This window comes from Mobula birostris, chromosome 11 (genome assembly GCF_030028105.1).
Source record: "Mobula birostris isolate sMobBir1 chromosome 11, sMobBir1.hap1, whole genome shotgun sequence".
NCBI lineage: Eukaryota > Metazoa > Chordata > Chondrichthyes > Myliobatiformes > Myliobatidae > Mobula > Mobula birostris.
The window spans coordinates 2,377,368-2,404,351 of NC_092380.1; the positions used below are offsets into that span (position 1 = coordinate 2,377,368).

At 49.6% G+C, this 26,984-nt stretch overlaps 2 protein-coding genes across 6 annotated transcripts; one reads left to right on the forward strand and one right to left on the reverse strand.

The window, feature by feature from the left end:
- Positions 1 to 498: 498 nt before the first annotated feature.
- LOC140204734 (phosphorylase b kinase gamma catalytic chain, liver/testis isoform-like) lies at positions 499 to 13,287 on the forward strand. Of its 2 annotated transcripts, XM_072271474.1 has the most exons (10): positions 499 to 833; positions 1,484 to 1,659; positions 5,981 to 6,035; positions 6,470 to 6,535; positions 8,699 to 8,862; positions 10,008 to 10,098; positions 10,481 to 10,634; positions 11,379 to 11,501; positions 12,051 to 12,315; positions 12,783 to 13,287. In XM_072271474.1, exons 1-9 carry the CDS (start codon positions 751 to 753, stop codon positions 12,306 to 12,308), a joined length of 1,170 nt encoding a protein of 389 aa, XP_072127575.1. In that variant the 5' UTR covers positions 499 to 750; the 3' UTR covers positions 12,309 to 12,315; positions 12,783 to 13,287. The 2 variants fall into 2 exon arrangements, with proteins under 2 accessions (XP_072127575.1, XP_072127576.1); XM_072271475.1 differs by lacking the exon at positions 6,470 to 6,535.
- On the reverse strand, positions 13,264 to 26,546 carry cfap119 (cilia and flagella associated protein 119). 4 transcript variants are annotated; one of them, XM_072271477.1, is made up of 10 exons: positions 26,275 to 26,542; positions 26,023 to 26,182; positions 16,678 to 16,709; positions 16,330 to 16,395; positions 15,670 to 15,839; positions 15,393 to 15,463; positions 14,668 to 14,784; positions 14,416 to 14,467; positions 13,855 to 13,944; positions 13,264 to 13,541 (listed from the first exon to the last, which is right to left on the reverse strand). In XM_072271477.1, the coding sequence occupies exons 2-10, from the start codon at positions 26,137 to 26,139 to the stop codon at positions 13,354 to 13,356; spliced, it is 903 nt and encodes a 300-aa protein (XP_072127578.1). In that variant the 5' UTR covers positions 26,140 to 26,182; positions 26,275 to 26,542; the 3' UTR covers positions 13,264 to 13,353. The 4 variants fall into 4 exon arrangements, with proteins under 4 accessions (XP_072127578.1, XP_072127577.1, XP_072127580.1 ...); XM_072271476.1 differs by having other exon boundaries at positions 26,023 to 26,185; XM_072271478.1 differs by having other exon boundaries at positions 13,408 to 13,541; positions 13,855 to 13,970; positions 26,023 to 26,185; positions 26,275 to 26,546.
- Between the last annotated feature and the right edge of the window lie 438 nt (positions 26,547 to 26,984).

The following is a 26,984-nucleotide window of genomic DNA, read 5'->3' on the forward strand; positions in this document are numbered from 1 at the left end:
CACGCCTTCTGTGCCGCCCTGTCTACTTGAGTAGCCAGTTCCAGGGAGCCTCGGACCTGCACCCCAAGATCCATCAGTACATCAACGCTCTGGCTATTGAGTACACATTTAATGTGAGGCATCGTTTGCCCACAACAGAAGCAAGTTTTCTATTACTGATATATGATGTGAAATCTTTTTTTGCGGTAGCGGTATAGTGCAAGGCATAAAAATCCTTATAAGGTATAAAATAAATACCCAATGCAAAAAGAGGTTTGATGAGACAATGTTCATGGACCGTTCAGCAGGGGAAGAAACTGGGTATAGTTGACCGTAGGATTTCAGGTAGTAATGAGAAGAGGGTATGGTGAGGGACCTTGGTGATTGCTGCCGCCTTCTTGGGGCAGTGCCTGTTGGAAATGCCCTCGGTGTCGGGGAGGATTGCGCGCTGAAGGAGCGGGCTGAACCTACAACCCTCCGCAGCCTCTTGTGATCCTGCGCACTGGAGCCGGGGATGCGACCAAATCTGCTCCGAGCGAAGTATGGCGGCCGGTGTGCCTTTTTTGTGACTGCACCAACGTGTTGGGTGTTGGAAATGTTGCCCCGTGTCTTTGACCCATCACTCACGCTCCATCCCACCCTCCTCTCCCGAACAAACCTCTGTTCAAACCTAACAGCCCTCCCTAATCCCAAGCAGGGTGGTGCACAGGATTTGAACACTGCCCCCCTCTCTCTCTCTCAGAGACTCCCTCGACACCGACCGCACCAGCCATGACTCGGAACTTCCGCCAGGAGCTGTTGACCGCCTCGGGGGGATTTCACGAAAAGTACAAAACCAAGGAGGTGATTGGAAGGTGAGCTTGGACTCCCCCCTCCCCCCACCCAAACCCACAAAACCCTCCCCATAAACACAGAGTGTGCCGCAGTTCGATCACAGTACAGCACAGGGACAGGCCGTTCGGCCCACAATGTAGTGCCAAACCAGTTAAAAAGCAAATCAAAAGCACCCAAACACTAATCCCTCCTACCAACATCATGTCCATATCGCTCCGTCTTCCTTATGTATCCATCCAAACGTCTCTTAAAAACCTCTAATATATTTGCCTCTACCACCATGCCAGGCAGCACACTCCAGTCTGAGTAAAAAACTTACCCCTCACATCCCCCTTGAATCTACCCCCCTCACCTTTAATGCATGCCCTCTGGTATGAGACATTTTAACCCTGGGAAACAGATACTCCCTGTCCACTCTATCTATGCCTAATCTTGTTTCACGCGTGCCCTCGCTGCTGGTGTTCCTGCGTTTGCTCATTTGTGGACACCGTAAGGCGCGTTCTCGTTGACTGAAGCATGTCTCCCATGTCGCTGGTGTGTCCGCATGTGGCAGATGTACGTCCCATCTTCCCCAATGTGTGAGAGAGTGGGTGATATGGGGTGACTGCTCCTTGCAGTAGAAATCTGTTTGTCATGCGCGCTCGCTAATGGCCTCTCCCTTTCCTCCCAGAGGACTGAGCAGCGTGGTGCAACGCTGCATTCACCGGACGACGGGCAAGGAGTACGCGGTGAAGGTGATCGAGCTGGCGGACGACAGTATGACTGACGCTCAACTCGACGAGGTTCGCCGGTCCACCCTGAACGAGGTCGAGATCCTGCAGACGGTGTCGGGCCACCGGAGCATCAGTGAGTGGGCAGCTTCCCTCGCCTATCTACTCCCGGGGTGTGGGGCTCCTGCTCTGCGGAGGCTGCCCGGCTTCTGTCAGGACCTGCTAAGTCTGGAACATGGTTGCTTCAGGCCGGGGATCTTCTCCGCTAGCTAAGGGCGGGTACCCCTGCCCTTCCTGAACGGATGTCGGTGCGGCTACTTTGTGTGAAGTGACTTGGCTGGCCTCACCCGGAATCTTATCCGGGAGCCGGCCCCACACAACTTGAGCCGTCTTTCATTAAAGACCGCAATGTCATTCAGGGATGCAGGTAGGAGGTACCTGTTTGGGCTGCTGCGCCACACCCTCCACTTCCTAGCCCTTGTCCACTAACCCGACACGCCATGGCGGGCTGTCTTCCACTTGGGAGAGACGGGAGACCCCAATGGAAGTCCTTTTTACGAGGGAGTTCTTCCCATGCACCTTGGGAAGGCCGCTGCATGGAGCGTTGCTCTGCAACAAGTACACGGATCTCCCAGCGCAGATCATCTCTGCGGGTTGGAGGAGACCGTCTACCACGTGTACATGGAGTGTGCGAGGCTGCTGCCCCTTTTCGCATATCGGTGAGAGCTGCTCCTCCCCTTCTGGTTGCCGTTCAGCCCCACCCTATTTATATTTGGTCATCCAGTAAGGAGGGGGCATGGAGGGATGAGGATCACCTCATTAATTTGCTTGGCTAAAACAGCTATCCGTGGGCCCTGGAAGCGGTGGCGGAGGAGTCTGCCCTGGCAGACTGCCTGGCAAAGTTTCAGGAGGTAGCCATTGAGGGGGAACACATGTTGTCCAGGACAGATGGGCACCACCATCATTGATAGAGATGGGAATATTGTAGTTTAACTTAGTTCGTCTAGTCACCAGTTGTAGTATCATAGACCATGTTATTTGAAAAAAAGGTATGTATAAAAAGGGGGTCAGGGCCCTGCTGACAGTAAGGCACTCGGTAACCGTCCGAGAAAGATGCATAAAGCAGCCCAGAGAGAGTTCTAAGGGGGAAGGAATTGGGACTCAACTTTGGGGAATGAGGATGGGTAAGAGGTGGAAATGTCCAAGGAGGAATCCTTTGGCAGTACTGTATTGGGATTGGTCTATCGTTGTCACCAAGATATAGTGAACAGCTTGTCTTCCACACTGTTCATCCAGATTATTTGCCTAAACCTCTGTCCTCTTCTGGACAATCTTACCTGACAAATCTGTTGGAATTTTTTGGAGAAATAACCAACAGGGCAGACAAAGGAGAATTGGTTGATGTTGTGTACTTAGATTTTCAGAAGGCTTTTGACAAAGTACCACATTTAAGGCTGCTGAACAAGCTACAAGCCCGTGGTACTACAGGAAAGATTCTAGCATGGATAAAGCAGCGGCTGATAGGCAGGAGGCAGAGTGGGAATAAAGGGAGCCTTTTCTGACTGGCTGCCTGTGACTAGTGGTGTTCCACAGGGTCTGTGTTGGAACTGAAGCTTTTTATTTTATATGTCAATGATTTGGATGATGAAATTGATGGCGTTGTTGCAAAGTTTGCAGACGATATGAAGATAGGTAGGGGGCAGGTAGTTTTGAGGAAGTCGAGGGGCTCCAGAGAGACCTTGACAGGTTAGGAGAATGGGCAAAGAAATGGCAGATGCAATACAGCATTGGGAAGTGTATGATCATGCACTTTGGTAGGAGAAATGAAAGGGTTGACTATTTTCTAAATGGAGGGAAAATACAAAAAAAAACTGAGGCACAAAGGGATTTGGGAGTCCTTGTGCAGGATTCCCTAAAGGTTAATTTGCAGGTTGAGTTTGTGGTGAGGAAGGCAAATGCAATGTTAGCATTCATTTCAAGAGGACTAAAATATAAAAGCGAGGATGTAATGTTGAACAAACAACAACGAGAGTTAGTCCTGACGAAGGGTCTCGGCCTGAAACGTCGACTGTACCTCTTCCTAGAGATGCTGCCTGGCCTGCTGCGTTCACCAGCAACTTTGATGTGTGTTGATGTAATGTTGAAACTTTATAAGGCACTGGTGAGGCCTCACTTGGAGTATTGTGAGCAGGTCTGGGCTCCTTATCTAAGAAAGGGTGTACTGAAACTCAAGAGGGTTCAAAGGGTTGTCATTTGAAGAGCATGTGAGGGCTCTGGAATTCAGAACAATGAAGGGGACCTCATTGAAACCTATTGAATGGTGAAAGGCCTTCACCGAGTGGATGTGGAGAGGATGTTTCCTATGATAGCAGAGCCTAAGACCAGCAGACCCAGACTCAGAATAGAGGGGTGTCCTTTTGGAATGGAGATGAGCAGGAATTTCCTTAGCCAGAGAGTAGTGAATCTTTGGAATTCATTGCCACAGGCAGCTGTTGAGGCCAAGTCTTTATGTACATTTAAGGCAGAGGTTGATAGATACTTGATTGTTCAGGGCACGAAGGGATATGGGGAGAAGGCAGGAGATTGGAGCCGAGAGGAAAATTGGATCAGCCATGATGAAATGGCAGAGCAGACTCAATGGGCCAAATGATCTAATTCTGCACCTATATCTTATGGTCAAATGTATTTGGGTCTGGGGAAAATTCTGACTGTCCACACAGTCTATCCTGTCAATTGGAATTGGTTTATTTTTGTCACATGTACTGAAATACAGTAAAAAACCTGTCTTGCACACTGTTCATCCAGATCAAATCATTACTGAGTGCAGAGTTAAACAGTAACAGAATGCAGGATAAAGTGTAACAACTACAGATAAAATGCAGTGCAGGCAAACAACAAAGTACAAGATCATAATGAGTTCGATTGTGAGGTCGAGGGTCCAATCTATCTCACTGGGCAACTACTTAGCGGCCTTATGACAGCATGGTAGAAACCGTCTTTGCATTCAGGCTTCTGTATCTTTCGCCTGATGGGAGGGGGGAGAAGAGCGAATGTCTGGGATGGGAATTATGTTGGCTGCTTAACGGAAGCACTCAGAAATATGTACGAAAGCCACAGAGGGGAGGCTGGTTTCTGAGATGTGCTGAGCTGTGTCCACAGCTCTGTGGTTTACTGTGGTCATGGACAGCAATTGCACTACCTACCACGCTGTGATACATTGGGTGGTGCATCAATAAAAATTGGTAGGGGTCAACAGGGTCATGCTGCATCTCTAGAGAGAGCAGAAGGGGGCTGCAGAAAGAGCTGTACTTACCTGATATATTAGATCTGCCAAAGTACAACACCTCACACGTACTTGGATTAAACTCCATCTCACATGTCTAAACTCTGCTCGGGTATGTCTGTCCTCATACAATAAGATGAACTTTTGAGCTCAGTCGCCCTTGTTAGCTGTTTACCTACACTTTCTCCTCAGTTGTAACACTTCATCCTGCATTGTTATTGAGTTTTTTAACATGTTCTACCCAAGCACAGGGGTGTAACGATCTGATTCATATGAACAGTATGCAGGACAAGTTTATCACTGCACCTCAGTATGTATGATAATTATAAACTAATTACAATAATTTGGGGAAAGGCTGACTTCATTTGTATAAGACAGGACCTTATTTGTATAAGGAAGGAGCTGTGGAAAGGAAAAAACATCGGCTATGTGTCCTGATGAAAGGTTTCAACTCAAAATATCAACAGTTTATTCCCCTTCACAGATCCCACCACATCAGTAGATTGAGGAAGCACGAGGTAAAACAGTAACAGCATGCAGGATGAAGTGCTAGTTACAGATAAAGTGTAGTGCAAGCAGAGAATAAGGAGCAAGGGTCACAACAAGGTAGATTATGAGGTCAGGAGTCCATCTTATTGAACTAGGGGAATGGTCACGTCTTATAAGAGCAGGGTAAAAGCTTTCCCTGAACTGGTGGGACGTGCTTTCAGACTTTTTGTTTTAAATCTTCTACCCGATGGGAGAGGACAGAAGAGAGATTGGCTGGGTATGTGGGAATCTTCGATTATTGCAGCTGCTTTACTAAGGCAACCAGAAATGTAGACAGTCCATGGAGGGGAGGTTGTTTCCTGTAATGTGCTGAGCTGTGTCCCTAATTCTCTGGTTTCTTGTGGTCTGTGATCAGTCGCTGTAGCAAGCTGTGATGTATGTGGATAGGATGCACTGATAAAAATTGCCAAAGGTCGATGGAGTCATGCTGAGTTTCTTAAGACTCCTGAGGAAGCAGACATGCAGTTAAGATTTCTTGGCTGTGATGTTTACGTGGTTGGACCAGGACAGGCTGTTGGTGCTGCAGCCTGTGCAGTGGATCTACTCCCCCAGGTATCTGAACTTCCTGCAGCTTTCCACTGTGTACTGACTCCCATCTCTGTCTCTCCCCCCCCCCCCACTTCAGTCACACTCATCGACTTCTTCAGCTCGGCCACCGTCGCCTTCCTGGTGTTTGACCTGTGAGTACCCGCTCTTCACTAACGGCTGCTCCTCTCCCTTGCCTCCCTCAGGGCAGTAGAAAGGTCAGCAGGAACATGGGCCAAGGTGGGAATCAACATGGTCAAGCATGGGGTGTTGCAGTCCCAGAAGACAGAAATGAAACATTAACAACACTGAGACAATCACACGGACAGGAAAGGTGGAGGGATATGGGTCAGACACAGGCAAATGGGACATTCTCAGAAGCAGAACTGGGATGGCAGGGACAGTGGGCCAAAGGGCCGGGTTCCAAGCTGTATCAGCCAGAGGAGAGTTTAAGCAGCGTGCAGCCTTGGCCACTGCGTCTGTGGCCTGGGGAATTCTTTCAAGTGCTGGAGGGGATGGAGTTTGGGAAGGGGGGTACAATATAGGGAAAGGGGACATTGACTTTAAACCTGCCTCTTGCTCCCAATAGGATGAAACAAGGGGAGCTGTTTGACTACCTCACCAAGAAAGTTACTCTAAAGGAGAGGGAGACCAGGTGAGAAAGCACAATCCCAAGAAACAGCAGTCAGCGTACAGATCTCCCCCTGAGGGAGAGGGACTGAGAGACACCGGTCAGTGTACAGATCTCCCCCTGAGGGAGAGGGACTGAGAGACACTGGTCAGCGTACAGATCTCCCCCTGAGGAAGAGGGACTGAGAGACACCGGTCAGGGAACAGATCTCCCCCTGAGAGAGAGGGACTGAGAAACACCGGTCAGGGTACAGATCTCCCCCTGAGAGAGAGGGACTGAAAAACACCGGTCAGTGTACAGATCTCCCCCTGAGGGAGAGGGACTGAGAGACACCGGTCAATGTACAGATCTCCCCCTGAGACAGAGGGACTGAGAGACACCGGTCAGTGTACAGATCTCTCCGAGGGAGAGGGACTGAGAAACACCGGTCAGTGTACAGATCTCCCCTGAGAGAGAGGGACTGAGAGACACCGGGCAGTGTACAGATCTCCCCCTGAGAGAGAGGGACTGAGAGACACCGGTCAGTGTACAGATCTCCCCCTGAGAGAGAGGGACTGAGAGACACCGGTCGGTGTACAGATCTCTCCCTGAGAGAGAGGGACTGAGAAACACCGGTCAGGGTACAGATCTCCCCCTGAGAGAGAGGGACTGAAAAACACCGGTCAGTGTACAGATCTCCCCCTGAGGGAGAGGGACTGAGAGACACCGGTCAATGTACAGATCTCCCCCTGAGACAGAGGGACTGAGAGACACCGGTCAGTGTACAGATCTCCCCGAGGGAGAGGGACTGAGAGACACCGGGCAGTGTACAGATCTCCCCCTGAGAGAGAGGGACTGAGAGGCACCGGTCAGTGTACAGATCTCCCCCTTAAAGAGAGGGACTGAAAATGGGAAAGGTGGAAGATGGGATTGATTCTGGTGGGATTCTGGATGATCAGGAGAGGGGCTTGATCCTGAAGAATTGCAAAAGGTGGGAGAGGGTTGGTTAAAGCAGGAAAAGGGCTCAATCCTGGTGGGATTCCAGAAGACTTGGAGTGGAGCTCATCCAGGAGGGATTCTAGCGATCTGGAAAACCTCAATTGGGATAAGGGACTTAATCCCAATAGGATTCTGGAGAACCAGGAAAGGCAACATGCTGTTGTGCAGAGAGACTTGGGAGTGCTTGTGCATGAATCACAAAAAGTTCGTTTGCAGATTCAACAGATTATCAAGAAGGTGAATGGAAGGTTGGCCTTCATTGCTAGAGGGATTGAATTTAAGAGCAAGGAAGTTTTGCTGTAACTGTACAGAGTATTGGTGAGGCCGCACCTGGAGTACTGCATGCAGTTCTGGTCTCCTTACTTGAGGAAGGCTACACTGGCTTTGTGAGTTGAGCGGAGGAGGTTCACCAGGTTGATTCCGGAGCTGAGGCTGTTAACCGATGATGACAGATAATGAAATTTAGAACAATGAGAGTGGATCTTATAGAAACATAAAATTACGAAAGAGATAGATAGGATAGTGGCAGGAAAGTATATTCCACTGATAAGTAGGACTACAACTAGGGCACATAGCCTCAAGATTCAAAGAAGCAGATTTAGGACAGAAGTGAGGAGCAACTGCCTTTTGCAGGGATGTGTGAATCTGTTGAATTCTCAACCCCGGGAAGCAGTCAAGGGTACCTCATCAAATGTGGCTAAGGCACTGTTAGATGGATTTTCGCATAGCAGGGGAATTAAAGGTTATGGGAAAAGGCCAGATCAGCCATAATCTTACTGAATGGTGGAACAGGCTCAACAGGCAAGATGGCTGACTCCTGTTCCTATTTCTTAAATGTTCTTAAAGGTGGGAGAGGGGCTCAGAGGGGAAAGGGATCCCAGAGGAATCAGGACAATAAAGAGAGGCAGGACAGAGGCTCCAAACAAGGGATTTTAGATGGCCCTGATCCCAGAGGAGTCAGGGAGGGCTGGGGAACATGGGAGGAGGGCAGGAGGGATTCTAGAGAGTTAGGAGGGGGGCTCAATCCCAGAGGGATTTTATAGGATTGGAAGAGGAGTTCGAGTCAGAGAGGATCAGGACAGATAACGTTTGTCCTTGGGAATATCTTTGGCATCAGTCGCCAGTGGTGGAGGCAGTGTAGGAACACAAGGGAAAGTGAAGGGAGGAGATCGGGCGGTTTGTAAGGGACTGACCACTTTCCCCCACCAGGGTGATGATGCAGGAGCTGCTCCAGGCGGTGGAGTACCTGCACAGCCGACACGTGGTTCACCGCGACGTGAAGGCAGAAAACATCCTGCTGGATGATGGGCTTCACATCCGTCTCTCTGACTTTGGATTCTCCTGCCTCCTGCGTCCCGGCCAGCGACTGAGAGGTGAGAGGGGAGGGTGTCTACCACAACATCCCAGCACTCCATCCCCGTCTGGTTACACCTATGAACACTGCCTCACTATCTTGTGCTCTTTTCATATCATTTATGTTTATATTACTGTACCCTGCAGCATTCTGGGCACAAAACAACAAATTTCACAACATACATACGTCAGTAATAATAAACCTGATTCTGATGACTCCAAAACATCCGTAGTGGCAGGATCATTGTCAGTGTGGAGGGACAGACAGATCTTTGGGTCCACTCAAAGTTGCCGCACAAGTTGATAGGGTGGTTAAGAAGGTGTACAGCGAGTTGGCCATCATTAGTCGGGGGGATTGAATTCTGGAGCTGTGAGGTAATGTTGCAGCTCCATAAAACCTTAGTTAGACCACACTTCAGTTCTGATCACCTCATTATAGGAAGGATGTGGAAGCTTCCGAGAGGATGCAGAGATTTACCAGGATGCTGCTTGGACTAGCGGGTATGTCTGATGAGGAAAGGTTGAGCAAGCTCGGGCTTTTCTCTTTGGAGTGAAGGAGGAGAAGAGGTAACTCGACAGAGGTGTACACGATGATAAGAGGAATGGATAGAGTGGACAGAGACTTTTTTTTTTACCAGGGTGGCATTGACCAATACCAGAAGACATTCCTTTAGGCTGTGGGCCAGGGGTAGATTTTTTTAAAATTATACACAGAGTAGTGGGTGCCTGGGTACTCACTGCCTCGGGTGGTGATACAGGCAGGTACAATAATAGACTCTTAGACTGGCCCACGGACAAACAAAAGGAGTGTTTCCCAGGAGGTCAGAATCAGGCTTATTATCACCGACATATGCTGGGATGTATATTGTTTGGAATTTGGTGGGGATTGATGGTGGAGAGGGTTTATATAGGTCAGCACAGCATCATGGGCTGCTGAAGGTCCTGTAATGTCATGTTCTATGATCTATCCTGCACTGTCTCCATCTGTACTACGACTTTGCTGTCGTTATATCTGTCTGGATGGCAGGCTCTGTATCTTGGCACATGGATCCCAGACTGGAGGTTGGTACAGCAGAGAGACTCATGGGGGGATTGGTGGTAGGAGACACAAATGTGGCTGGCCTTCTCATCCTTCTCATTCTCCTCCCCCTACTCCCCACGCCAGAGCTCTGTGGGACCCCGAGCTACTTGGCACCAGAGCTGCTGAAATGTTCGATGGATGAAACACATCCAGGGTACGGCATGGAGGTTGACATGTGAGTACTGCCTGGAGTGTCCTGCACCTCATGTATTGAGCAACCTCCCTCTCCTCCTGTACAGTGATGCACAGTTATCCTTCGCCGCCTCAGCTGCTCCCTCTCCTCCATGTAGAGCTCCTCTCCCTCTGACTGCCTGGCTCTGCCAATCCCGCCCCTTACCCCTCTTACCCCTCCCTCGCTCACTGTTCCCCATCCCCTCCTGGCATGGCCCCGCCATCCTCGCTGTCCTTTCCCTCACTGATATCCACCCCCACCTTCCTCGTCTCCTCTCTCTCCTTCAATACCTTTCCACAGCCACGTCCCCTCCCTCTCCCTCCTCCTGTGGCTCTCCCTTAAACTGAATCTGCTGACCCTGCCAGCCCCTCTCTCCCCACTGCAGGTGGGCATGTGGAGTCGTGATGTACACCGTTGTCTCCGGCTTCCCCCCGTTCTGGCACCGGAAACAGCTCACCATGATGCACAACATCATGGAGGGCAAGTACCAGATGAACTCCAGCGAGTGGCAAGACCGGTCCCACACCATCAAGGATCTGGTATGTGTCAGCTAGTGTCTGATAGCACAGTGCAGTGGGTGCTTCATCATGCCTGACCCCGGGAGTGTGTGATGGGACGGTGTGGAGGGAGATTCACTCTGTGTCTGACCCCGGGAGTGTGTGATGGGACAGTGTGGAGGGAGATTCACTCTGTGTCTGACCCCGGGAGTGTGTGTTGGGACGGTGTGGAGGGAGATTCACTCTGTGTCTGACCCCGGGAGTGTGTGATGGGACGGTGTGGAGGGAGATTCACTCTGTGTCTGACCCCGGGAGTGTGTGATGGGACGGTGTGGAGGGAGTTTCACTCTGTGTCTGACCCCGGGAGTGTGTGATGGGACGGTGTGGAGGGAGCTTCACTCTGTGTCTGACCCCGGGAGTGTGTGATGGGACGGTGTGGAGGGAGATTCACTCTGTGTCTGACCCCGGGAGTGTTTGATGGGACGGTGTGGAGGGAGCTTCACTCTGTGTCTGACCCCGGGAGTGTGTGATGGGACGGTGTGGAGGGAGTTTCACTCTGTGTCTGACCCCGGGAGTGTGTGATGGGACGGTGTGGAGGGAGATTCACTCTGTGTCTGACCCCGGGAGTGTGTGATGGGACGGTGTGGAGGGAGTTTCACTCTGTGTCTGACCCCGGCAGTGTGTGTTGGGACGGTGTGGAGGGAGATTCACTCTGTGTCTGACCCCGGGTGTGTGTGATTGAACGGTGTGGAGGGAGCCTCATTTTCTGCTCACTGTCCTGGACAGATCTTCCGGATGCTGACAGTGGATCCCAGCCTGCGGATCACAGCAGAACAAGCCCTATCCCATCCCTTCTTCTACAGCCACAAACTAGAAGAACAGCCTTTCACCTCCCTGCAGAAGTTCCGGGTAGGTGAAGAACTGGGGCAAGTGGTCTACCTGGGTATTTGGGGTCAGGGTCTGGGGTCCTGAGGTCAACATTAGGGTTGGTTCAGGGATGATGAATGGTGGAGATGGGGAAGGAGTGAGGAAGGATGGTTACTTGGGAGGGACGGGGGGGCAGAGGGGAGAAGAATGGACAGAGGGTAATGAGAAAGGGCCGTTGTCAAACCCCACAACGCAGGGTCCCATCCTCACCTTCGAACCTGGCAGAGAGAGCCTGTATTCACTGTGGTCTCTGATCTGGGTCAGGGGCCTCAGAGACGAGGCGATGTTGCCAACTTCCCTTCCACGCCCAGAACATCAGCTGTTTCTTCACTCACTTCTCTCCCTCTCCTCTCTCTCCCCATCCACCGCTCCTCTTCCATCCTTCACTCCCCTCTCCCCTCCCACCTTTTCCTTCCTGCATCCCACATCCTTTCCCCCTCCCATACATCTATTGCCCCAAACCCCCTTCGCCCCACCCATCTCCTGCCTCTGCACTCCACCCACCTCTCCCCTTGCCCCCCAAACCCCCAGGTGGTGGTGTGGGTGATCGTGCTCTGTGCCCGGCTGTGGGCGAACCAGCGACACCGCCGGCCTGTGAGCCAGAACGACCTCATACAGGACGCCTACCGGATGAGACTGGGCCGCCGCCTCATCGACGGCCACGCCTTCCGCCTCTACAGTCACTGGGTGAAGCGAGGCCTGGTTCAGAACCGGGCCGCTCTCTTCCAGAACACTCCTCGCGCCCTGGCTGAGGAGGTCCACCTCAATCACGACTCTTCCCTGCACTGACCCCAGGGTGAGTCAGATCCCTGCACCCCCGAGGGAAGTTCAAACGGTGTCTGACCCCAGGAGTGTGTGATGAGATGGCTTCACTCTGTGTCTGACCCTGGGAGTGTGTGATAGGACGGTGCAGAGGGAGATTCACTCTGTGTCTGACCCCGGGAGTGTGTGATGGGATGGTGTGGAGGGAGATTCACTCTGTGTCTGACCCTGGGAGTGTGTGATAGGACGGTGCAGAGGGAGATTCACTCTGTGTCTGACCCCGGGAGTGTGTGATGGGATGGTATGGAGGGAGATTCACTCTGTGTCTGACCCCGGGAGTGTGTGATGGGACGGTGTGGAGGGAGCTTCACTCTGTGTCTGACTCAGGAGTGTGAAGGGATGGTGGTGGTGGTTGGGGGGGGGGGTTATGGGAAGGTTCACTCTGTTTCTGACCAGGAGTATGTGAACTCCCTCTCTCCCCATCATCTCTCTCCCCTACAGATCACTGACCACGATTGACTGCTCCAGGTGCTGGGCCTCGTTCGGACGTGTTCTGCCCTGAGAATCTCCAGTCACAGACCCGCATGTCAGATGTCGGGTGGGGCGGGGATGTGGCAGGGTGGCTGGATGGCTGGGCTGATACTGTGGCCGGATGGAGGGATTGTCCCTCAGTCAGGGGTCTGCGCCTGGCAATGGTTGCTGGGTCCAGGGGATGGGAGCATGAACCTGGGTGAATGTGCACATCCAACTTCCCATCACCTCACCCCCTCCCACAACTCCTCCCCTCATTACACTCCCTCTCCCTCAATTCCTTCCTCACCCTTTCCTCTCCTTCCAACTCTTCCTCACCCTCTGCTCAATCCCATCTCCCCCCATCGCTCCCCATCTCTCACCCCTCTCCTTGTGACCCCGATGGTGTCCCTCTTTATTTTCTCCACACCCACACAAGTTTCCAGTCCCGCCCCCACTTCACCAACTCGCATAATATTTCACAAATAAACTTTATTCTGGAAGCATTCGGTGTCTGTGATTTCCCTTGTCCCAGGAATGTGTGGGAAGCAGGGGGCACATCCTACCTCTTGCCCCGGGAGGCTTTCTGCCCCTCCCTAAAGCCTGGCCTCTCCAAAGCTGAGAGTTGTGCTCCAAGCTGCCGCTCGCTTGCCTTCAGCTGCCCCTCCAGCGAGACCCTCAGCTCGGACACCCGCTCTGCTACTCGCGCCTCGATGTACTCCCGCAAGTCGTCTCCACGGATCCCAGTCGCTGTCGGGTAGGGAGACGGGGTTGGAGGGGAGAGAGATTGTAGGTCAGCATGCTGAGGTCACAGGTCACGGGTCACGGTGGGGGTGGGGAGAGGGGGCCTAGGAACAGAACGAGCTCAGGAATGTGTGTATGGACACATCCGGGGACTGCTGAATGGGGGGCGGGCGGAGAGGAGGGGTAGACAGGATCGGTGGAGCACATGGCCCAGCCCCTCTCTGTTCCTGCAGGAAGCCAGTGCCCAGCCCCGGCGCTTGTATCATGAGGGTTTCTTCCCCCAACCCCAGTGGTTCCCACGTGCAGCCTAGATCCTCACCCTGTGGGTCTTCCTCTTGGGCATGGACTTCCAGCTCCTCCCGATCCTTCTCCTGCTGCTCCTCCAGCACCAGTTCCTCCTCTTCAGCAGCTGCGGCCCGTGACAGGAAGCACAAACTATGTTAGAAAGTGGGATGACCCATCACACATTCCTGGCGTCAGACACAGTGAGGTTCCCCCCACACCGTCCCATCACACACTCTTGGGTTCAGTCTCAGAGCAAAGTTCCCTCTACACCATCTCATCACATCCAGGGGTCAAACACAGGGTGATGCTCCCCGCACATCATCCCATCACACACTCCTGGGGTCAGACACAGAGTGAAATTCACTCTTTATAGTTCCATCACACACTCCTGAGGTTGGGCACAGAGTGGAACTCCCTTCACATCGTCCTGTCAGACACAGGGTGAAGCTCCCCCCACACCGTCCTGTCACATATTCTTGTGGTCAGACACAGGATGAAGTCCACTCCATACAGGCCTGTCACACACTCTTGGCCAAGTGTAGGTGTGAATTCCATCCTTTCCCCTGGTCTCCATTTCTTGATCACGGCTACTCACCTGGAGGTGTTTCGGGCATTCCCAAGTATGTAACGCTGAGGTCCATCCGAATCTGATAGGGAAATGAAGAGGTCAGACACTGGGCCTATTGCGGTCTCTCCATACTCCCTCCCCGGCCATCACCTTCTCTAATATACTTCTCTCCCCCCACCTCCCGTCCTCTCTATCTGATCAGGGGATAGAGGCAAAGCAGACTTCCCATAGCCGATGATCTCAGCATCACCATTTGGTTAGTCCGTGCCTGTAACTCACCTGAGGGGTGAAGACGTACTTGTAGAGTTTGAAGTGTCTGAAGTAGGTGTCGATGACGTACTCTGTGATAAGCTTCACCTGCTCGGCACTGAATAGATCGATGCTGAACGGAGGTCGCTGTTGGAGAGGTTGAGAAAGAGAAGATGAGCTGTGATCTGGGATGAACATCGAACTTCTGAGGACACTTTGCTCTCCGCCTTTCAGGGATCAATCCCAGATGGAAAAATCTGCTGCCTCCTGTAACCCCCATGGGCTTACCCCAGTTCCCACCCATGTCCCAGCAATGTGTGGGGTCAGCAGGTCAATGTCTGATGAGGGGGAATAAAATGGGGTCAGTGTAAGGGGGCAGTCGAGGGTAAAAGGGAACATGATGGTCTTCTTTCCATTTGCAAAAAGTGAGGCTGGGAAACAGGGTCCTAATGGTTCCCTTTCAATTGCCACTCCCTTTCAGCCCGCCAGGGCCCCGTTCTGCTGCGGGGATTTTAGGAATATTCACAATAATGTGCAACATGGAAAAGTAAATGATTTGGGACATTCTCTCCCAATGTTAGACCCACCAATCCCCCCTCTTTCTAACCCCACCTCACCCCACACACCCCTTACCTCTGTCGTCCACTTCCTCCTTTGACCACCCCTACCCTTCCTCCTCCAAAGTCCCACCTCCCCCTCGTCTACACTCTCTCTACCCATGCTTCTTCCAAGATTAAGGAGTACGTTGCCCTCACCTGCACAGCGTGGCAGAGAAGCAGCTCCTTGAAGTACTGGCAGCACTCGTTCACGTTCCCCAGAGGAGTTCCTGGCAGGGGGAGAGAGAGAGGAGAAGGCACTGGGTAAGAGGGACGTGGATGCCTATGGGAGCTACCTAATACACCCTACCATGGTGTAGCTCGTCTCCTACATTCTCCCCATTTGTGGCTTGCCCCATGCATAGCCCAGCCCTTGCCCATAGCTGGCCCTGTACGTCCCTCTTGCCTGTAGCTGGCCCGCACACCCTGTTCTTGCCTGTAGCCGCCCTGTGCAGCCTGCGGACAATGGAGAAGAAGGCCGAAGTCTGTTCCTTGCTGAAGCTGTGAGTCCGGCTGAACTGCACAGCATAGGCGTACAGGTCGAGCAGAATGGAACCCCGAGGATCACAGGTCTGCAGGGGCTCACACAGCAGCTGAGCCAGGGCTCTGTGATGGGGGTCGAGGGAGAGAAACGGGGCAGAAAACAGAGGGAGGGACAAACAGGGTGAGAGAGAGAGAGAGAGAGAGGAAGACAAGTTTGAGAGCAACCTCTGACCTCCCCACAACTACCTCCCAGAAATAAATAATCATTGGGTCCTACCTTCGCACAGCTCACTGCCTTGCCCTTCCTCCTCCTTCACCTCTCTCTTTTCCACCGGCTCCTTCTTTACCTATCCACCCCCTTGAACCCACTCTTCCCCATCACCTGCACCTCCCTCTCCTCCTCCACCCCTCTTTTCCACTGCCTCCCTCTTTCCATCTGACTTTCCACCTTCTCTTCCCCTCCAACCCTCCCTTCCTCTCCATGCCTTTGCCCCCTCACACCTCTTTTCCACTCCTCCCCCTCTCCTTTGCACTCCTCCTCCCTTTATTTTTGCACTCTCCTCTTTCCTGCCTCTGCCTCCCACTCGCCTTCACCCCTCCCTTCTCCACTCACAGCTTCAGTTCCTCCATGCTGGCTGCCTGTTCGATGACGTCCATCCCACTGTAGGTCAGGTCCTCCCTGGGGTGAGGTGAAGATCATCATCAGAGGTGATTGGCGGAGGGGAGATCCTTTTGGGGAGGGGAAAGTAGGGACAGAGGAGGCCAGGACTGTCTCACAGTGGACAGACAGGACGAAGGGGAGAAGGAAGCAGGTCAGACAAAGCCAGAGTGGTCTCAGAGGAGAAGGGAAACTGACGTGGAAGGAAAGGGAGAGGAAATGGGGATGGATAGGGTCAAGTTTACTTGAAATATCAGGGACTGAGATGGGTGGCGGGCAGAGGCTAGTGAGGAAGGAGCTCACCATATACAGATCCTGGCTTCTGGTAGTGGGGGCTGGAAGGCAAAGAACAAATAATTTGAAAATTTTCATTGCAATATAACTAACCTCCTCCCCAGCCGCAATCCCAACAACTCTCAGATTCTATACGTCCTCACCTACACACACTGTGGGGCTAATTACCCTCGCACGTCATTGGGACACGGGAGGGGGCCAGGAAAGCCCGGGAGAAAATCTGGTCAGGCCACACTTGGATGTTGTGTGCAATCCTGGTTGCCCCCATTGGAAGAAGGATGTGGGGGCTTTGGAGAGGGTGCAGAATGGGTTCACCACGAAGCTGTCTCTATTACAGAACTGAGGTATATGGAGAGGTTTGACAAACTTGGGTTGTTTTATGTGGCGTGGCAGAGGCCAAGGGGTGACCTGATAGAGGTTTAGAAGGTTAACAAGCTGAGACAGACAGTCAGAATCACTTCTCATGGGTAGAAATGTTTAATACCAGAGGGGACATATTTCAGGTGAGGGGGGTAAAGTATAAAGGAGTTACGTGTGGTAAATTGTTTTGTTTTAAAAAACACAGAACAATGGGTGCCTGGAATGAGCTGCCAGGGGTAATGGTGGAGAAGGCAGATAAGATAAAGATGTATAAAAGGCTGTTATACACAAACAGATAAGGACTGTGTGCAGGAAGAAGAGATTTAATTTAATCTGTTATGATGTTGCTGTGCTCTCCTGTGAATTTCTACACCAATGTGCCACCCACTGGCCACACAGCAGCCCTGCAGTGTGACGTTTACATAGGAAATCCCTGTTGCATTGGTGGGACAGGAACAAGAGACTTTCAACTCTCTTCCAACCCTCCCCTTGACCTCTAGGGCAGTGTCCATTTTTCAACAGCAAAGCACAGAAAGCAGATTTACCTGGTCAGAAATGTGTATTACCTTATGTTCCTCCATATCCATTTATTACGGGATGTATGTATTGCATAGAATGCATTACATTGGTACATTAAGTGATGCATACAATGTGAATTGCGAGCAATATAATCTACTACAGTGCCTATACAAAATATTCACCCTCTCCTTGGAAGTTTTCATGTTTTATTGTTCTACAACCTTAAATCACAGTGGATTCTAGCCACTGTTATAACGATAAAGAGATTTTAAGATTAGCATTATTTGTCACATATATTAACAAAACATAGAGTGAAATGTGTTGTTTGCATCAGATCAAATCAGTGAGGATTATGGTGGGCAGCCCACAATGGTTGCCACACTTCTGGCACCATCATAGCATGCCCACAACTTACTATCCTGCGTATTTTTTGAATATGGGAGGAAACTGGAACACCTGGAAGAAACCAATGTGGTAATGGGGCGAATGTACAAAATCCTTTAGGCAATGGTGGGAATTGAATCCTAATTGGTGATCACTGGTTCCATAAAACAATGGCACTAACAGCTACGATCCCATGGGTAAAATGAGGGGGAACTTCTTCGCTCAGAGAGTGGTGGCTGTGTGGAACGAGCTTCCAGTAGAAGTGGTAGAGGCAGGTTCGATATTCTCATTTAAAGAAAAATTGGATAGGTATATGGACAGGAAAGGAATGGAGGGCTATGGGCTGAGTGCAGGTCGGTGGGACGAGGTGAGAGGAAGTGTTCCGCAAGGACTAGAAGGGCCGAGATGGCCTGTTTCCATGCTGTAATTGTTATATGGTTATTTAATTTGACTTTTTTGACACATATCAACAGAAAAAGACTCTTCCCTGTCAAAGTGAAAACAGATCTCCACAAAGTGATCTAAATTAATTACAAATATAAAAGCACAAAATAATTGATTGCATAACTATTCACCCCCTTTTAATATGACACACCAAATCATCACTGGTGCAGCCAATTGGTTTTAGAAGTCACATAATTAGTTAAATGAAGACTGTTTTTGGAGATCTGTGTGCAGTCAAGTCGATCCAATGGATTGTAGTAAAAATACACCTGTGCCTAGAAGGTCCAACTACTGGTGAGTCAGTATCCTGGCAAAAACTACACCATTAGACAAAAGAATACTACAAGCAACTTTGAGAAAAGGTTATTGAAAGGCACAAGTCAGGAGACGGATACAAGAACATTTCCAGGTCACTGAATATCCCCTGGAGTACAGTTAAGTCAATCATCAAGAACTGGAAAGAATATGGCACAGCTGTAAATCTGCCTAGAACAGGCCGTCCTCAAAAACTGGGTGACCATGCAAGAAAGGGACTAGTGAGGGAGGTCACCGAGAGACTTGTGACAACTCTGGAGGAGTTACAAGCTTCAGTGGCTGAGATGGGAGAGACTGCACACACAACAACAGTTGCCCGGGTGCTTCACCAGTCACAGCTTTATGGGAGAGTGGCAAAGAGAAAGCAGCTGTTGAGAAAAGCTCACATGAAATCTCAGCTAGAGTTTGCCAGAAGGCATATGGGAGACTCTGAAGTCAGCTGGAAGAAAGTTCTATGGTCTGATGAAACCAAAATTGTGCCTTTTGGCCATCAGACTAAACGCTATGTTTAGCTTAAGCCAAACACCTCACATCATCAAAAACACACCATCCCTACTGTGAAGCATGGTGGTGGCTGCATAATGCTGTGGGGATGCTTCACTGCGGCAGGCCCTGGAAAGTTTGTGAAGGTAGAGGGTAAAATGACTGTAGCAAAATGCAGGGAGATCCTGGAGCAGTCTGATTGATGCAGTCTGCAGGAGAACTGCAACTTTGGAGAAGATTCATTTTCCAGCAAGATAATAACCCCAAGCATAAAGCCAAAACTTAAAAACAACAAAGTTAATATCCTGGAGTGGCCAAGTCAGAGTCCAGACCTCATTTCAATTGAGAATTTGTGACTGAACTTGAAAAGGGCTGTTCACTCATGATCCCCATGCAATCTGACAGAGCTTGAGCAGTTTTGTAAAGAAGAATAGGGGGAAAATTGCAGTCCAGATGTGCAAAGCTCATAGAGACCTATCAACCAGACTCAAGGCTGTAATTGCTGCCAAAGGTGCATCTACTAAATACTGACTTGAAGGGGGTGAATACTTATGCAATCAATTATTTTGTGTTTAATAGTTGTAGTAAACTTACACCAATTTGTAGAAATTTGTTTTCTCTTTGACATGTAAGAGTATTTTCTGTTGATCAGTGCAAAAAAGAAAGCCAAATTAAATCCATTATAATAAATTTCATATATAATATCAGTACAAAATGTTCTAGGAACAGCTTCTTCCTACCTCCTCCACTTCTTTAGGAGCTGCAGAGATTTGGCATGAAAAACTTCTATAGATGTGTGGTGGAAAGTAAATTTTATTACCAGAGTACATATATGTCACTACATACAACCCAGAGATTCATTTTCCTGCACAGTCAGCAAATCTATAGAATAGTAGCTGTAACAGGATCATTGACAGATCAACCAAAGTGCAGAAGACAACAAATTGTGCAATACTTCATCACGGCCAGTATGGGAACATCAAAGCCTTTGAATGGAAAATCCTGCAAAAGGTAGTGGATTTGGCCGAGTACATCATGGGTAAAGCCCTCCCAACCATTGAGCACATCCACATGAAACATTGTTGTGGGAAAGCAGCATCCATCACCACCCAGGCCATGCTCTCTTCTCGTTGCTACCATCAGGTAAAAGATACAAGAGCCTCAGTACTCGCACCACCAGGTTCAAGATCAGTAGCTACCCCTAAACCATAAGGCTCTTGAACAAAAGAGGATAATGATACTCACCTACTGAGATATTGCCACAACCAGTGATCTCACTTTAAGGACTCTTTATCTCAAGTTCTGTTATTTATTGCTAATTATTTACATTTGCACAATTTGTTGTCTTCTGCACTTTGGTTGATTTGTCAATGATCCTGTTACAGTTACTATTCTATAGATTTGTTGACTGTGCAGGAAAATGAATCTCTGGGTTGTATATGGTGACATTATGTACTCTGATAATAAAATTTACTTTCAACTTTCTCCTCTGCCATCAGATGTCTGAACGATCCATGAACCTCTGAACACAACGGCACTCTTCCACTTTTGCGGTATTATTTATTATTGTAACTTACAATGATTTTTTATGTCTTGCACTGTACTGCTGCCACAAAACAACATATTTCATGGTACATGTCAGTGATAATAAACCTGATTCTGATTGTATTTGCATAATATTAGTTCTTTATGTATAGCAGTATGCTCCAGACATAGGCTCCGGCTTTGGGCTTAGCATCTGTGGGTTCTGCGACGTTTACACCGCTATACACTAGGCTGTGGCCTGCTCCGGACTTCATGCCTGAGCTCTGACTTTTGTTCTGAATGCTTTTTGTTTACTTTTAGTGTCTGCATGATTATTTTACCTCCTCTGCACGTTGGGTTCTTCTGGGTTTCTTTGTTTTGCGGCTGCCTATAAGGAGACGAATCTGAAGGTTGTATAATGTATACATACTTTGCTAACAAATGTACTTTTTAAACTTTGATTACACTCTCTACATTCCCCGTGTAATAAAGTTCAAAGCAAATTTCTTATCCAAGTACTGGTCCTGGACTTACTTTCCATCTGGCATAGTTTGCATTTTGTTGTTTGATTGTTTGTGGTTTTTGTATTGCTATATTTATGCTCTATTCTTGGTTGGTGCGACTGTAACGAAACCAAATTTCCCTCGGGATTAATAAAGTATATCTATCTATACTGAATTTACCTTGAGATTCATTTTCTTGCAGGCATTTATAGGAAAGGAAATACAATAGAATTTATTTTTAAAAACTACATAAACAAAGATTAATAAACAACCATGGTGCAAACGAAGACAAATTGTGCCAATAGAACAATTATGACCGAGAACATGAGCAGTAATTGAAAATGAAGCTGTAGGTGATAGAACCAGTTGAGAGGAGTGGTGAATTAAGTTTTCCATGGGAGTCCGATGGCTGTAGGGTAACAACTGTTCCTGAACCTGGTAGTGTGGGACCTAATGATTCTATATTTCTTGCCGCTGGCAGTAATGAGAAGAGAGCATGGCCTCAATAGTGGTGGAAGGGGAGGGAACAGTGTTTGATTTTTGCTGCTTCCTTGCGGCAGCGCTCTGTGTAAATGCGCTCAATAGTGGGGAGGGATTTGCCTCAGATGCACTGCACTGTATCGGCCACTTTTTATGTTATTCTCCATGTATAATGTTGGAAACGTGTAATATTAGCCACAATATTTATAACATCATGCTCCATGTATATCATTGCTCTGTATATCATCCTCCATATATAAAATGTAACATTGCTCATTATGGGACACTAGATTATGGCTGCAGTCCATGATTCGCTGTCTCCCGACAAACTACCCGATTCAACAGTAATAACTGCACAGTGCTACACTCAGGATGGTAATACACTGGAGTGTATTTGCACACACACAATGTAGGAGTAAGAATCTACTCCTTACGCTGAGGGTGTATCTACTTACACTGACACACTCACAGTGCAGGGTGTATCTACTTACACTGACACACTCACAGTGCAGGGTGTATCTACTCCTTACACTGACACACTCACAGTGCAGGGTGTATCTACTCCTTACACTGACACACTCACAGTGCAGGGTGTATCTACTCCTTACACTGACACACTCACAGTGCAGGGTGTATCTACTCCTTACACCGACACACTCACAGTGCAGGGTGTATCTACTCCTTACACTGACACACTCACAGTGCAGGGTGTATCTACTCCTTACACCGACACACTCACAGTGCAGGGTGTATTTACTTACACTGACACACTCACAGTGCAGGGTGTATCTACTCCTTACACTGACACACTCACAGTGCAGGGTGTATCTACTTACACTGACACACTCACAGTGTAGGGTGTATCTACTCCTTACACTGACACACTCACAGTGCAGGGTGTATCTATTTACACTGACACACTCACAGTGTAGGGTGTATCTACTTACACTGACACACTCACAGTGCAGGGTGTACCTACTCCTTACACTGACACACTCACAGTGCAGGGTGTATCTACTTACACTGACACACTCACAGTGCAGGGTGTATCTACTCCTTACACTGACACACTCACAGTGCAGGGTGTATCTACTTACACTGACACACTCACAGTGCAGGGTGTATCTACTCCTTACACTGACACACTCACAGTGCAGGGTGTAACTACTCCTTACACTGACACACTCACAGTGCAGGGTGTATCTACTCCTTACACTGACACACTCATGGTGCAGGGTGTATCTACTCCTTACACTGACACACTCACGGTGCAGGGTGTATCTACTCCTTACACTGACACACTCACAGTGCAGGGTGTATCTACTCCTTACACTGACACACTCACAGTGCAGGGTGTATCTACTTACACTGACACACTCACAGTGCAGGGTGTATCTTCTCCTTACACTGACACACTCACAGTGCAGGGTGTATCTACTCCTTACACTGACACACTCACAGTGCAGGGTGTATCTACTCCTTACACTGACACACTCACAGTGCAGGGTGTATCTACTCCTTACACTGACACACTCACAGTGTAGGGTGTATCTACTCCTTACACTGACACACTCACAGTGCAGGGTGTATCTACTTACACTGACACACTCACAGTGCAGGGTGTATCTACTCCTTACACTGACACACTCACAGTGCAGGGTGTATCTACTCCTTACACTGACACACTCACGGTGCAGGGTGTATCTACTTACACTGACACACTCACAGTGCAGGGTATATCTACTCCTTACACTGACACACTCACAGTGCAGGGTGTATCTACTCCTTACACTGACACACTCACAGTGCAGGGTGTATCTACTCCTTACACTGACACACTCACAGTGCAGGGTGTATCTACTCCTTACACTGACACACTCACAGTGCAGGGTGTATCTACTTATGCTGACACACTCACAGTGCAGGGTGTATCTACTTACAATGACACACTCACAGTGCAGGGTGTACCTACTCCTTACACTGACACACTCACAGTGCAGGGTGTATCTACTTACACTGACACACTCACAGTGCAGGGTGTATCTACTTACACTGACACACTCACAGTGCAGGGTGTATCTACTCCTTACACTGACACACTCACAGTGCAGGGTGTATCTACTTACACTGACACACTCACAGTGCAGGGTGTATCTACTCCTTACACTGACACACTCACATTGCAGGGTGTATCTGCTCCTTACACTGACACACTCACAGTGCAGGGTGTATCTACTTACACTGACACACTCACAGTGCAGGGTGTATCTACTCCTTACACTGACACACTCACAGTGCAGGGTGTATCTACTCCTTACACTGACACACTCACAGTGCAGGGTGTATCTACTCCTTACACTGACACACTCACAGTGCAGGGTGTATCTACTCCTTACACTGACACACTCACAGTGCAGGGTGTATCTACTCCTTACACTGACACACTCACAGTGCAGGGTGTATCTACTTACACTGACACACTCACAGTGCAGGGTGTATCTACTCCTTACACTGACACACTCACAGTGCAGGGTGTATCTACTCCTTACACTGACACACTCACAGTGCAGGGTGTATCTACTCCTTACACTGGGACACACTCACAGTGCAGGGTGTATCTACTCCTTACACTGACACACTCACAGTGCAGGGTGTATCTACTTACGCTGACACACTCACAGTGCAGGGTGTATCTACTCCTTACACTGACACACTCACAGTGCAGGGTGTATCTACTCCTTACACTGACACACTCACAGTGCAGGGTGTATCTACTCCTTACACTGACACACTCACAGTGCAGGGTGTATCTACTCCTTGCACTGACACACTCACAGTGCAGGGTGTATCTACTCCTTGCACTGACACACTCACAGTGCAGGGTGTATCTACTCCTTGCACTGACACACTCACAGTGCAGGGTGTATCTACTCCTTACACTGACACACTCACAGTGCAGGGTGTGTCTACTCTTTGCACTGACACACTCACAGTGCAGGGTGTATCTACTCCTTGCACTGACACACTCACAGTGCAGGGTGTGTCTACTCCTTACACTGACACACTCACAGTGCAGGGTGTATCTACTCCTTACACTGACACACTCACAGTGCAGGGTGTGTCTACTCTTTACACTGACACACTCACAGTGCAGGGTGTGTCTACTCCTTACACTGACACACTCACAGTGCAGGGTGTATCTACTCCTTACACTGACACACTCACAGTGCAGGGTGTATCTACTTACACTGACACACTCACAGTGCAGGGTGTATCTACTCCTTACACTGACACACTCACAGTGCAGGGTGTATCTACTTACGCTGACACACCCACAGTGCAGGGTGTATCTACTCCTTACACTGACACACTCACAGTGCAGGGTGTATCTACTTACGCTGACACACTCACAGTGCAGGGTGTATCTACTTACACTGACACACTCACAGTGCAGGGTGTATCTACTTACGCTGACACACTCACAGTGCAGGGTGTATCTACTTACACTGACACACTCACAGTGCAGGGTGTATCTACTTACGCTGACACACTCACAGTGCAGGGTGTATCTACGTACACTGACACACTCACAGTGCAGGGTGTATCTACTTACACTGACACACTCACAGTGCAGGGTGTATCTACTTACACTGACACACTCACAGTGCAGGGTGTATCTACTCCTTACACTGACACACTCACAGTGCAGGGTGTATCTACTTACGCTGACACACCCACAGTGCAGGGTGTATCTACTCCTTACACTGACACACTCACAGTGCAGGGTGTATCTACTTACGCTGACACACTCACAGTGCAGGGTGTATCTACTTACACTGACACACTCACAGTGCAGGGTGTATCTACTTACACTGACACACTCACAGTGCAGGGTGTATCTACTTACACTGACACACTCACAGTGCAGGGTGTATCTACTTACGCTGACACACTCACAGTGCAGGGTGTATCTACTCCTTACACTGACACACTCACAGTGCAGGGTGTATCTACTCCTTACACTGACACACTCACGGTGCAGGGTGTATCTACTTACACAGACACACTCACAGTGCAGAGTGTATCTACTCCTTACACCGACACACTCACAGTGCAGGGTGTATCTACTTACGCTGACACACTCACAGTGCAGGGTGTATCTACTTACACTGACACACTCACAGTGCAGGGTGTATCTACTTACACTGACACACTCACAGTGCAGGGTGTATCTACTCCTTACACTGACACACTCACAGTGGAGAGTTTATCAACACTGGAGTGGTATTCCACCTCCCACCTTTATATGTAGTATCCTCGTACCGAACATCGCTGCCCTTACCTTCTCCAGCCGCTTGTAATCCATCTGCACGCCGGCGCTGCTTGTTGATAACCGTGTATATGAAAACTGATCGGATATTTGCTCGGAAGGGCCGGAGTCTGACTCTTCCATCACCATGACAACGGGAGAGACCACGCTGGATCCATTTCCGGCTCTTGGGCTACTGGACCAATCAGATCAGGAGGTGGATTGACGTTACCTTTATTTTTTAAATATATATATACTTAACATAACAGAATATAATTCACAGACCTGAATGCTGAGGCATAAACACCGCAGCGGGATTTTAGAGGACGTGCTTGCGGGAGAACATTAAGTGATAAAAGGGCGAGGCGGCAGGTCACTTCCGGTCGTCCTCTCCTGCTTCAGAATTGATGCTAACAAAATTATTTTACTTCGCAATTAAAGTCAGAAATAATGCGAACAAACAGAGGACCGGAAAGCGTGAGCTGCAGTTTGTCGGGGGGGGGCGTAGGGACAAGGCGGTTACCAGGGATACCGGGCAGTTGCCGTGGGCGGTGGGGGGTCAGGGTTCAGCATCCGGGTGCCTGTCGCCGCTGTCCGCCCGCTGCTGCTTGCGACATGGCGGCGGGCGGGAGGAGGAGGAGGGAGCGGCGGAGGGAGCGCAGTTGGCACTGAGGGAGCGGTGAGTGGGCAGAGAGGTGAGTGAGGGAGGGAGCGGTTTTAAATAAGGCCGGGAGGGCACAGGGAGATGAATGAGAGGGGGAGGGAATGAGGGGACAGTAAGGGTATGGGAAATGAGGGGACAGTAAGGGTAGGGGAAATGAGGGGACAGGGAGGGTGAAGGAAATGAGGGAGGAGGACAGGATGGGAACATTGAATGAGGGGACAGGGAGGGTGGGGGAATGAGGGAGGGAAGATGGTCTTGGGACATTTAATGTGGAAGAGGATGAGATACCGGGGGAATGAGGTAGGGGGAAGTTCTGGTGAAGCTATGATAT